At 37.7% G+C, this 12,190-nt stretch overlaps 2 protein-coding genes across 4 annotated transcripts; one reads left to right on the top strand and one right to left on the bottom strand.

The window, feature by feature from the left end:
• Positions 1-2,900: 2,900 nt before the first annotated feature.
• LOC121795571 (protein NRT1/ PTR FAMILY 5.5-like) lies at positions 2,901-5,350 on the top strand. 3 transcript variants are annotated; one of them, XM_042194105.1, is made up of 5 exons: positions 2,901-3,061; positions 3,138-3,184; positions 3,304-3,518; positions 3,667-4,229; positions 4,305-5,350. In XM_042194105.1, exons 2-5 carry the CDS (start codon positions 3,160-3,162, stop codon positions 5,188-5,190), a joined length of 1,689 nt encoding a protein of 562 aa, XP_042050039.1. In that variant the 5' UTR covers positions 2,901-3,061; positions 3,138-3,159; the 3' UTR covers positions 5,191-5,350. The 3 variants fall into 3 exon arrangements, with proteins under 3 accessions (XP_042050039.1, XP_042050038.1, XP_042050037.1); XM_042194104.1 differs by having other exon boundaries at positions 3,138-3,518; XM_042194103.1 differs by lacking the exon at positions 2,901-3,061 and having other exon boundaries at positions 3,068-3,518.
• Positions 5,319-9,158, bottom strand: LOC121795573 (aspartic proteinase 36-like). The gene is made up of 11 exons (XM_042194106.1): positions 9,006-9,158; positions 8,458-8,706; positions 7,704-7,833; positions 7,296-7,543; positions 6,963-7,187; positions 6,670-6,832; positions 6,510-6,583; positions 6,340-6,430; positions 6,191-6,266; positions 6,041-6,112; positions 5,319-5,728 (listed from the first exon to the last, which is right to left on the bottom strand). The coding sequence occupies exons 1-11, from the start codon at positions 9,062-9,064 to the stop codon at positions 5,580-5,582; spliced, it is 1,536 nt and encodes a 511-aa protein (XP_042050040.1). The 5' UTR covers positions 9,065-9,158; the 3' UTR covers positions 5,319-5,579.
• Between the last annotated feature and the right edge of the window lie 3,032 nt (positions 9,159-12,190).

The following is a 12,190-nucleotide window of genomic DNA, read 5'->3' as shown; positions in this document are numbered from 1 at the left end:
CAAGGTGATCGCATATGCATCGCGCCGGTTGAGGCCGCACGAGTTGAACTACCCGACGTACGACTTGGAATTGGCGGCCGTGGCACATGCTTTGAAAATTTGGAGGCATCATCTCTTATGGAGTTCGATGTGATATCTTCACGGACCTCAAGAGTCTCAAGTACTTCTTTGAGCAGATAGATTTGAACATGCGGCAACGGAGATGGCTATAATTAGTCAAGGATTATGACTGCGGCATAAATTATCATCTAGGCAAGGCGAACGTAGTAGCAGACGCCTTAAGCAGAAAAACCGCGCCCCAATTGGCCACCTTCCTCACACAGAATAAGGAGCTCATCCGTGAGTTTGCTAAGATGCGATTGGAAGTAGTAAGAGCATCGGGGACGGTGGACAGTAGAGTCACCTCCCTGGTGATAAAACCAGATTTAAGGGCCAGGATCATCGATGCTCAAAGACGCGATGAGGCATTAGAGAAAGTTCGTCTGAAGGTGAGGGCTGGGAAGGAAGAAAGTTACCGCGAAGAAGCGGATAACGCCCTCACTTTTGAAGGGAGACTGTGTGTACCCAATGATGAGGCACACAGAAATGAGATCATGAGTGAAGCTCATGAAACGCCCTACACTGCCCATCCTAGAAGTACGAAAATGTACCAGGACATGAAGAAACAATTCTTATGGGAAACGCCCTACACTGTGGGATGGCATGAAAAGAAGCATAGCGTCGTTTGTAGAAAGATGTCTGGCATGTCAGCAAGTGAAGGCTCTACATCAACGGCCCTATGGGAAATTACAACCCCTTGAACTTCCAGAATGGAAATGGGAGCACATTGCAATAGACTTTGTGACGGGACTGCCAAAGTCCCAACGAGGAAATACTGCCATCTGGGTGATTATAGATCGCCTCACCAAAAGTGCTCACTTTATACCAATCCGTATCACGAATGGATCGAACAAGTTGGCTCAGATCCATGTGCAGAAGATCATACGCTTACATGGCATACCAGTAACGAACACTTCAGATCGGGATTCAAAATTCACTTCTAGATTTTGGATAAGCCTGTAGCGAGAGCTAGGCACCCGGTTGAATTTCAGTACCGCATTCCATCCACAGACGGACGGACAGTCCGAAAGGACAATCCAGACATTGGAGGATATGTTGAGAGCCGTAGTCCTTGACCGTGGAGGAAACTGGGAGCCAATGCTACCACTTATAGAGTTTGCTTATGTTTAGGTACTGAAAATGATATTAGTTAGCCTTAAACCTCAATCGAGTATCAATCTGAATTGTTTGGTTCAGAACTGATTTAGAATCTTTGAAACACTTTGAGCACTGAAAACGATATTAGCAATGAATATGATGCGATATTGTGATATGCATTAGTAATAATATGATATTATTTTTTGATTTAGTACTAAATACGATATTATGTTGTACTGGAAATGAATACACATTCCAACTAACACCAAAATCATTATGGCTTTAAATTCAACTAAAATAAATACACATTCATCTCCATCGGCTTGCATATCTTAAACTACCAAACTTATATACAATGGAGGAAAATTGTAATCCAAAAGCTTATGGTGGTGGAAAATTGTCTGAGGAAAAGTTGAAAAGTATCTTCGCAAGACTAAAGCGTCCCCAAAATCAGAAGGAAAAAACACGAAATACTAAGATTAGTTTCTCTGCTCGGCTTTTAGAAACTACCGACAATATCACACATGTTTCAAGCTCAACTATGAAAGCGAAGTGTAAGAATCAACAGCCAATCGAATGGGCAATGGAATGGGAACAGTGGTTGGAAAAGGATGAACAAGATCCCTTTTGAGTAGCCCATATTTTTTATTAGGTATGAAGCTTTTCTAGATTTCCAATGTTCACATTTTGAAGTTTGTATGGGTTAACAACTGTTTGTTTCACATTCCTTCTTCGATGAACACGGCAAACATATCCATAATTCATACAACACATTTTATTCCACCAAATCAAAGAGTACAACCTATTTCATCAAACTAACAAACAAAGCTGAAATTGCAACAAAAAAAAGAACACCCAACAACCAAGATAAAAAAAAACATCTTTCCATTTCCCATCATACCTTCACGTTGAATCTGCCTAGATTGAACTTCTTCTTCCCCATCCCCACCTTCACGTCGAATCTGCCTAGATTGAACTTCTTCCTTCCTATCCCCACCTTCACGTCGATTCCGCCCAACCCAATCACCGTCCACGGACTTCGGATAACACCACCGAAAGTAATTGCAGCCTCCAACCTTGCCTTTCTTCTCACAAACAAAGTATAGCATTCTGTTTGATTCCTTTCTTGCATCGACAATGATTTTCGGAATCGTTCTTTGGCGACACCAACAAGTATCGTATTGAAATCGAAGCCATCTACAACCATTTCCCCCTTCACCTGAGTTATTTACTGACACAGTAGACATTAGGAAAAAAACACGAAGAGGGAAGAAGAAGAAGAAAATAAATTGGGTATTTTGATGAAGAAAAGAAATTGGGTATACTTTAAAGAGAGATAGAGGGAAGAGAGAGAAATGGTAATTGGAATTGGAATGTATACATATTTTGGAAAGTAAAAGTGTGACATTGACCAATTTTTTATGGACAAAAATACCCTCCAAGCTTTTGGGTTATTTTTTGTATAAAATTAGACTAAAAAGTGAAAAGTATAAAAAATGTGATTATCCCTTAATTTAGGGACTATCTACGATATTTTTAAAGTTCAGGGACCATTAACATGAAAAAACATAGTTCATGGACCATTTACATAATTCACTCTTTTAAAAATATACTACTACTAATAAACCAAATTAGTGAATGCTCATCTCTAAAGCAAGCTATATTCTTTTAGATAAACAAAATGTAAAATACCGGTTTCAATCATTTCGTATCCTTTTCCTTCTCCTGTTTTTCTGTACACTCGTTTACTACTCGTCTTTGCCAGAAGTCTTGGTCAACTCAGCTGCTTCATCAATGCCTCCATTAAAGGTACCAGTGTTCTCAACAACGCCAAGAACATAACTTCTCAGGCATTCTCCCTCAGGTATATTTGCCTCAAACTAAAAAGGGGTTACTTCTTTTTATTGTTAGCTACACTAATTTTGTTTTTCCTACTGCAGTAGTCACTGGTGCTTCGGAATAATGGGAAGCTATGTTAGAATTTCTGGTAAAAGAATTGGGTTTTATTTATCTTCTGTCTCTTTATGATTATGTTTAGTCTCATTTTGGAGATGGAAGTGTTTTTTTTGTTGATTTTGCCTAAAGTGTTCTTCATGTTATTTCCAGCTCTGCTGTGGGCTGACATATTGGTCTCATATGCACTCTTCGTCATGCAAAACTATTTAACAAAAGTTTGGAATATAAGCTTTGTAAATGCTGCTGGAATTTTGAACATATGGGGTGGAATTTCAATGATATTACCCGTTTTCTTTCTTTTCCTCGTCGACACTCTTCTCGGAAATCGAAAGATGCTCCTGATTTCTAGCATTTCCTATAGTTTGGTGAGTTTTAGAATCCAAGAATCACAGAAATTTCATGTCGGTATATGTATGCTTTTATAATGTTACTAACTTCATTTATGCTTTTTATGGTGATTTGGATCAATGTTGATATTAGTGTAGCTATAAAACACTTTTCTTTATGTCACAGGGAATTGGATTAGTCACTATGTCTACGCCTCCGGTTCTTGCTGATGCTACTGGTACGTGCAAAGACTACAGCCCAAAATGTATTCATCGCCCGCAAAAGGTCCTGTTCTACATTGGAATGTCTCTCATAGCTGTTGGAGTAGCTGGCAATTTCGTATCTGTCAAACCCTTTCTTGATGAGCAACAAGTGGATAAAGAGCACGACAGCAACGAAGCCGCAAGAGAATTCTTCAGACTACCGGTTTTCATAGTTGTGGTCCTTGTACCTATTGTTGGAGCAGTTGCACTTCCATTCGTCAAACCATGGTCCCTCCGCTTTGGTATTCCAGCAATCTTCACTGCTGCTGCAACCCTTCTGTTTCTGAGTGGCGTTTTCTTGAGAGGTTCGTGGGCATATAGAGAGGTTACACCACAAGGGAGTCCGATAACTAGTGTGTGCAGAGTGTTTTTCGCTGCTGCTTGCAAGATATCTCAGCCTTTCCCACATGATGATGATCGTGATCTGTATCTTTATAGAGAAAATGGCCTGGAAAATGATGGCTTCCGCAAAACTCGAATTCTCAGGTGTTTTATTTGTGTATCTTCATGTAAGTTAATAGGTTACAATGAACTAATTTTGTTATAGCTTCTCATTTTTAGGTGTTTGGAGAAGGCTGCCATTATACTGCCAAATGAAAGTCCAGACAAGGGATGGAGACTCTGCTCCATATCAGAAGTTGAAGATGCCAAAATTGTTGTGCGTATGTTCCCAATGTGGACCACCTTCATCGTCTGTGGAATTGTGTCCTCGTTTGGAAACACTTATTTCATAGAACAAGCAAATCGCATGAACAGAAGAATAGGAAACTGGAAGGTTCCTCTTCAGGTACTTCTACTGCTATCACAGTGGGCAAAGAAATTTCTTTTCACCTCATGGGCTAAAAGGCTTTTAAAGAAATATGGAAAACACGGACCTCCCATGGGAATTGCAGTCGCGATGATATTCTCCATTCTTTGTTGCATAACTGCGGCCAAAATGGAGCTACGTAGGCTTAAAGTGATTGAGAAACATGGCTTGCTAGAGTTTCCAGATAAAAATGTTCCCATGAGTGTGTTTTTGCTGCTTTTCCAGTTCATTCTTCTTGCAGGCCTTGACACATTCTTTGAAATGAGTGTCACTGAATTCTACAAAGATCAGTCTCCTGAATGCATGAGCAAGTACCTCAGTTGTTTTGCAAGGGGAGTTTCTGGTCTCGGATTCATGAGCAGCGTGCTTTCAGTTTATGTCGTGGGAAAATTAAGTGAGGCCGGGGGGAACAAAAGCTGGTTTCAGCACACATTGAACAAGAGCCGTTTGGACCGGTATTACTGGGTTCTGGCCGGTTTGAGTACTGTGAACTTAGTCATGTTTATGTTGGTAGCGTGCTGTTATAGGTACAAGACACCGAAAGGGCCGGAGAGGAATGCGGAGAGCCCGCCAAGAGGAGTGACTGCTATACCACCAGATGAGAATGGTAGCAACCAGTTCTTCAATTCGTTTGGTTAGGAGTTGGTAAGATAGATTCATGCTGATTCAATAATTGATTATTTATTTCAGCTTCTTGTTCAAGATTCATTTTTCTCCATTCTATAGTAAATAAAGGTGAATGATGGAAACACTTCTTCTCTAAAGAATAAAGAAATGAAAGCCTGTTATTCTTGTTTCACTTTACAATGTTCATGTAATTTCTATAACATAAAATTTAAAGAAAATATACATAAGATTGAAACAAATATACAAGGAGCAGCAATCTCTAAGGTGAAGCAGACTAGGGTGTTGAAAATCTCCAATTTTTCACCTTGACGATTGGATATCCAGTGCAAAGCTTCTTCCCTGCTCATGACACGATACGACAACCAGCAGTATTTCTTGTTGCTGCCTCCTTTCGTAGGAGCTCATACAAACAGACTGAGAACAGCGGCTACAAACATAAGAACCGATATAACATTAGCCTTCAACGGGGAGGGATCCAAAGATATGTCATGGGCAACAACATCATACGCATTGTCACTCCCTTCGTCCTTCACTTTGATGCTCGATGAACCTGAGATTGGTAACAAAGGGTTAGTCTTGTACTGATAAACAAGTCGAGCTTGACTTAGGCTCTTTTAAGGTCATGTATGTATGATACACGGGCTGAAAGATTTTTTTAGTAGATTGCATTATCCTAAATCAGGGGGAAACGAGAAGCTTACAACAATGTTGGTATCTTATCTAGCAGGGCAAGTTCGAATTTCCAAGCAATCGTTCGTTTCCATAATTTGCTCACCATTTTCATTTCAGCTTTTTACTAACTTCATAACTTCAAATAATGGTGCACACAGGGAACAAAAAGCAAAAGTGATGTTTTACTCACAGTTATATTGTGCCCATCCAATCGTCTGATTATCAAGATCGTACACGACAAGCTTGTCGGATAAGGCAATATCTGCATAGGTTCGATTCAGTTCCTAAATTCTAGAGTTTACTTGTTAGATTCTACTAGTAAAGTGAAGTGCATATATACCTCCTAACAGAGTCAATTCTTGCCCATCCTTTGACTGCATTCCACTCACCTGCCAACCGATGCAATATTCTGTATCCTGCGATTTGAAGTTATGTTGCATGAGTATAACGCACTAATTAACACTGAATCGTATGGCACAGTTTACTTACACGAACTTCAAACAGATAATTGTGAGGATAAACTTGCAATGAAAGTGAGTTCTCAAATTGAAATGTTACAACTGGGAATGCGGCATCAATGCTGCAGACATACGTGTGAGAGAATCAATTACTTTGATCTCACATAAAGTATTAGTTACACATATTTGTTGTATGCTTACTTGGCAGTATACCAAAAGCATTTGAACTCATCCTCAACCATATGCATTTGCATCTTTGGTTGCAACTCCATTATCTACAGCTCGAAAGATATTTAGGCATGCGTGGTTAAGAAAGAGACGATACGAAAAAAAGTAAACGAACAAAGAATGTATTGTGCACCTTACTCATAACCTTCTCATACATGTCTGCTGGAAGATAGGCAAGGGTCGTGCCACTGTCGATTATGGCCCTCCGAGGCGGGCCTATGCCGAATACACCTGTTGGAAGGTCTATGTTTTTATCACTCACCTGAACTCCCTTCAGAATAAGATTATAATGAGCCCTAAGATAAGATTAGAAATTGAATTAGAAGACGTCCAGCAAATTCAAGAATAATGGAAATTGTTTTACTTACTAGCTAAAACTACCACTACAATGAAGTACATATAAAAATAAGTAACAGAGCCACTCACTGATTTGGAACGATTGGCGCTGTGACTACTTTTGGCTGCACAATCTCTCCCAGAGCAAATATGCCGCCTCCCTTCTTACTGTCCAAGCAATGTGAAAAGATCTTCTTCGCCTTTCCGGCCAAAGAAAGCTGTGAAAGAATGGATGTGTTTGCTTGTCCAAAACCGACAATCCCATCAACAGCCTGTGAAGACGAACCTAACTCCCCAGATTGTTTAGCTGAACACCTATTTTAGATTAAAAAAAACAAGAAGCACAGTAGGTACAGGAAAGGCACAAAATCATATTATAGTAGGAACTAAGCAAACGGAAAGACGGTTTCCAGTTATATTCACCCAAATGCTACAGATCCATCCATTGGTGAGGTCTGACGGTTTCCAGTTACTCGATCAAATCTGAAGATATCTCTCACAAAGTAACCCTCAGTCTTGCTGCCATCTCCATAAGTAACAGCGTATTCGCAGTTCATTCCAACCTTGCAATTTGGATTCGGAGTACTGAATACTGTACCACAGAACTCCTGATCACAAGTGACGACTTGTCCAGTGGAGGAGGCCTTCAGGTTATATTGCACCAATGATATCTGGTTAATTAAAAGAAGATAAGTTTCAGTAGCACTCATTTTAGACTCAATGTGCTCGATTATGAGAGTATATCAACGATCATAAATATACAAATTACCCTGTTGTGAACTGAAAACCTAAATAATTAAAGAAGAAGAGAAATGGAAGGAAGAAACATACTCCAAGATCACTTTTTGTGGGACACTTATCACACTTATGGCAATTCACCCACAGAATATCACTTCCTGTATCAACCTGGACATGATAGTCAACTGGAGGAGTACCTATTGTAATTTTGGTGTAGTAGAGCCTGCATCAACCATATATTCATTAACCAATTATATTCATATATCAAACACACAAGCTCCCTCTCTCTCTCTCTCCATGTGTAGGCTAGCCAGTTAAAACTAGATATAGTCAGCGGGATGTATTAATATGACAACTCTTCTTAAAATGAAAAAGTACCACCGACGTATCATGCAATATTATAAACGCTACAATGCAATATTATAAACGCAACACTGCAAACGCTATAATGCAATATTATGAATGCTACAATACAAAATGTCTATAATGTAAAACTAAACAATCTATACTGCAATGTTATGAACGCTACAATGCAAAATGTCCATAATGCAAAACTAAACAATTTATACTGCAATACGTCAATATTGCATTGTAGCGTTAATAATATTGCATTGTAACGTTTATAATATTGCATGCTACGTTGGTGTTACGTTGTCACTATAAGAGTGGTTTTACCTAACGCACCCCTATGTTCCACCTTCCTATGTTTCTAAATATATTCTCCCAAGAAAACAAACCGAATGCACAATAAAGCAATCAACAAATGCAAATGAAAAACAAAAAGGATGAGAAGAAGCAACATAGAAATGCATAGATAGATGAAAAACACCGTGTGCATCAAACGTACGCCGTGTTTGTGGGAGATCCATCACCACCCAATTGGAAATCTACACCTGCAAGAACTCTGCCATGGCGCTTCGAATCATGAGCCTTGAGCACTCCAATTGGTGCCTTTCCCTTTGAGGCCCCACCATACTTGTGGTGGACTTGAAACACCACATTATTCCCCTTCACCACACACACAACCTCAATCAGCAGCAGCAAAATCAAAGAGACCCCAAAAGATCGCCTCCCACCAGAATCATCCATCACCACCCTACCAAGAAATGCTGATCAAAAGCCAAAGAAAACCCAACATATGCGATCAAGAAAGGATTTTGGAAAGGGGGGAATTTCTTCGGAAGAAAGCCATTGAATTTGACCAAATTGCAAAAAATGTGAATTTTTGTAATGAGCGGTCGTGATCGAGGGTACGTGAGTCACAAACAGAAATTTATCAAGGGATGAAAAGGGTTTGATCTAAATTTAGAAACTTTCTAGGAAATGTGGTGTTGGAATTATTTGGGGTTCTAACTTAATCTCAAATAAGATCTTATGCGCCATGGACGTGCGTACCTCTCTCTCTCCTCTCCTCTCCTCTCCTCTCTCTGTACTTGGACAGAATTGACGAACATTCTTCTCTTGTAACTATATTTATATTATACTACTAATAATTTTACAAGGTCCCTTCTGGTTTGCTTGATGGAAATTTCCGTATGAATTCTTAGAATTAAGTATCTTCGCAACAATGTAAAAATATAATGAGCAAGACATTAACTGATATTATAGATCAGTTATTATGTTTATGAGTACATGATAGTGACTTTCATGGCCAACTATATTTAGATTGAATATTAATCGGGTGAGAGTTAATGGGGATGTAGTCCCTCGTTCCTTAAATTTTACGAATTGGTCATTTATGATTGACACGAGTTTTAATGTGTAATTGGTAAAAGATGATGAGACCCATAAATGATAAATTAAAAGAGAATGAGAAAAAAGATTGTCATAAATGGATATATGCTATTTCTATGGGACAAGCAAAAAAGAAATATAACATATTTCTATGGAACGGAGGGAGCATCATATTTTGACTGAGCACAAGTTTAAGAAATTATAATGGAAAGTATGTTGAAAAAATTAGGAAAATGCGAGTCCTACTTTTAAATATTACTTTTATTAATATGAGTGAGAATGAGTCAGTGGAATGTGAGATCCACTGCAACAAATGGTGAAATAGTGAAATATGACAAATTTTGTCAGACGGACAGATATTAAAATATGTCGCAAATTTTCAGGGACGGGTAGAGTATTTTAATTTGGTAATAAATATTCAATCTTAAACTTAAAGGTTCAGATTTTGAATTAGTCCAAAGGGCTAATCAAGCTGATATCTATGAAATTGACATGTGATCTACTCCATAATACTCTCTACGTCTCACAAGAATATGCATCATTTCATTTTTAGTCCGTCCCACAAAAATATGCACTTTCTAAATTTGGAAATTCTTTTATCTCTAATGAAGGGAGACCCATTCTCCATTAACAAATAATTTAATTACTTTTTCTTTCTACTTTTCTTTCACAATACTAATTGCTCATTAAATTATGTGTTCAACCAAAAGTGCATATTCTTGTGAGAAGTGAGTATTATTTTCTTGATTTAGAAATTTAAAAGATGCAAACTTCATTTTCCCAAGATAAAATTTTATTTTTTCATATAACTCATAAATTTGACTGGGAACATGACAGTCATACTCATATGGAGATGAGAAAATATCATCTATCTCAACTGAGGAAAAGGTTACTAAATTATTTTGCAGGAAATGAAAGAAAGTTTTACTTGCAAATGAGGGAATTGTGATATTTGATATCTCTGTTAAAAAGAGGAATCTAATGTCTACGAAAAGAAAAAAAAATCTAATGTCTACGGAAGAAAATAATCTTTAAGAAACTTTAATGGAGAAGTGGAGTGGGATATCTAAGAGAAAAAATATTAAGAAGAAAAAAATTGTTATATTTGAATTCAGTTTTTGATATGTACTGTAATTCTCTTTTCAATTAGTTTGATATGTACATTTCGGATTAAGTGCTAAACCACCGAATATTTCAGATTTGGCTGTACCTGATAAAGTTGATAAAATAACTTATTTCTTAGCCAAATTACAAAGGTAACAAACTCATTCCTAGGGTCCGCTGGGAACTCGCAGGGTTGGAGGTGGGGTGGGCGGGTCTGGGCCGCGAGGGGCTTGGACCGCGTCTAGATGCAGTTCATCTTGGTGCGGGCAGCAGGTTGCGGGCGCACGAGGCGGGCCTTAACTATTTTTCAATTTTTTCTTTAACTCTATAAATATCTAACCAAATCTTGTTCTTTCACCACAATTCTATTATATTCTACAACATTTTCATTTCAACTACACCACCTCAATTATTAGGAAGAACAAGTATTTTTTTTCTATTTTTAGGAATTGTATTTTTTGAATTTTTAGGACTTGTAATATTTAATTTCTAGAGTTTTTAAATTTTAATTTTCCGAATGAACAATGGATTTTTCCTGTTATAATAGTTCAACTTTTCAATTTTAAGACTAAAATAGTTTGTAGTTGTGAATAGTGTAATTTAAAGTTTTTGGCCAGGAGAGGCCTGATCTGAGAACGTGGGGTTGTAAGAGTTGTAGTCTGGCACAAAAAATGGGGAGAATGATGAGAAGAAAGGGAATTGGAGTATGCATTTATATTTGGAGTGTATACTTATAATAAATGGTGTACATTTATATTTGGAGTGTTATAGAAATAGAAAAATATGATAAAATTTAAGCGAAAAATGAATTATTTTTAAATTCATGTTGGACCAAACTTTGACAGGCGAGAATATGACTCACACTTCGTAGGACCTCCTTTATACTGAAGTACAAATGGATATGGAATCGAGAAACACATGGGGATAAAGTTGCATTTTGTACAATAAAATAATGAATGGATCAATTATGTTATATCGCAAATGAAAAGGTAAAGAATTAAGATCAATTATGTTATCGCAAATGAAAAGGTTATGAATTAAAGGATAATAGCTGTTTTCTCTTCAATCATTGTTTTCTTCCTCTCCTCTCCTTTCCGAACAAAGTCATGGACAGCTCTGGGCATACTGTTTGCTGCTACCTTAGAATATTAAGTAGCATTATATTTAAATATTGAATTATATGGTCTGGACTCTGAAGTGTGAAAAATGAGATGAATATGGGAAGCTAGGAAACGAAGCTTATTGCTATGTACTTCCCCCCGTCCACGAATAGGAGTCACATTTCTATCCCGCACGGATTTTAAGAAATATTAAAAAAAGTGGGGCGAAGAATGTTAGTGGAATATGAGTCCCACTTGTATATAATATTTTTAAATGATATGTGAGTGGAATGAGTTAGTGGAATGTGAGGCCTCTTACCATTTATAATAATAATGAACTGTGACTCCTATTCGCGGACGGACTAAAATGACAAAACGAGGACGGACAGAGGGAGTATAAGAGCACCCACAATCGTGCTCTTGCCAACGAGCACGGTTGTGGGCCCGACGCCACTATTCCTGCCTGCTCTTAGGCAAGAGCGCAACAGCCACAGCTGTGCTCTTCCACAAGGACGAACAAAATTAATTTTAAATAAAAACATTCACATACATTAAAATTCATTAAAAAAACTGAAATAATATTACAAATTACAAATAAAATAAAAAAGACATAATTAAAATCCTAAAAAATAAAAATTACAT

Source organism: Salvia splendens, chromosome 3 (genome assembly GCF_004379255.2).
Source record: "Salvia splendens isolate huo1 chromosome 3, SspV2, whole genome shotgun sequence".
Classification (NCBI taxonomy): Eukaryota; Viridiplantae; Streptophyta; class Magnoliopsida; order Lamiales; family Lamiaceae; genus Salvia; species Salvia splendens.
Note: the sequence above shows the minus strand (reverse complement) of the source record. Positions and strands in the feature narration are given on the sequence as shown.

Excerpts from the sequence above, each read along its gene's own strand:
- LOC121795573 (XM_042194106.1), bottom strand. The coding sequence starts at position 9,064 with ATGTTCGTCAATTCTGTCCAAGTACAGAGAGAGGAGAGGAGAGGAGAG. Across the intron at positions 8,707-9,005 it reads AGAGGAGAGGAGAGAGAGAG|GGTGGTGATGGATGATTCTG; the intron begins GTACGCACGTCC and ends ATTTCTTGGTAG. Across the intron at positions 6,113-6,190 it reads AGAATTGACTCTGTTAGGAG|ATATTGCCTTATCCGACAAG; the intron begins GTATATATGCAC and ends GAACCTATGCAG.
- LOC121795571 (XM_042194104.1), top strand. The coding sequence starts at position 3,222 with ATGATTATGTTTAGTCTCATTTTGGAGATGGAAGTGTTTTTTTTGTTG. Across the intron at positions 3,519-3,666 it reads CTAGCATTTCCTATAGTTTG|GGAATTGGATTAGTCACTAT; the intron begins GTGAGTTTTAGA and ends TTTATGTCACAG. Across the intron at positions 4,230-4,304 it reads CGCAAAACTCGAATTCTCAG|GTGTTTGGAGAAGGCTGCCA; the intron begins GTGTTTTATTTG and ends TCTCATTTTTAG.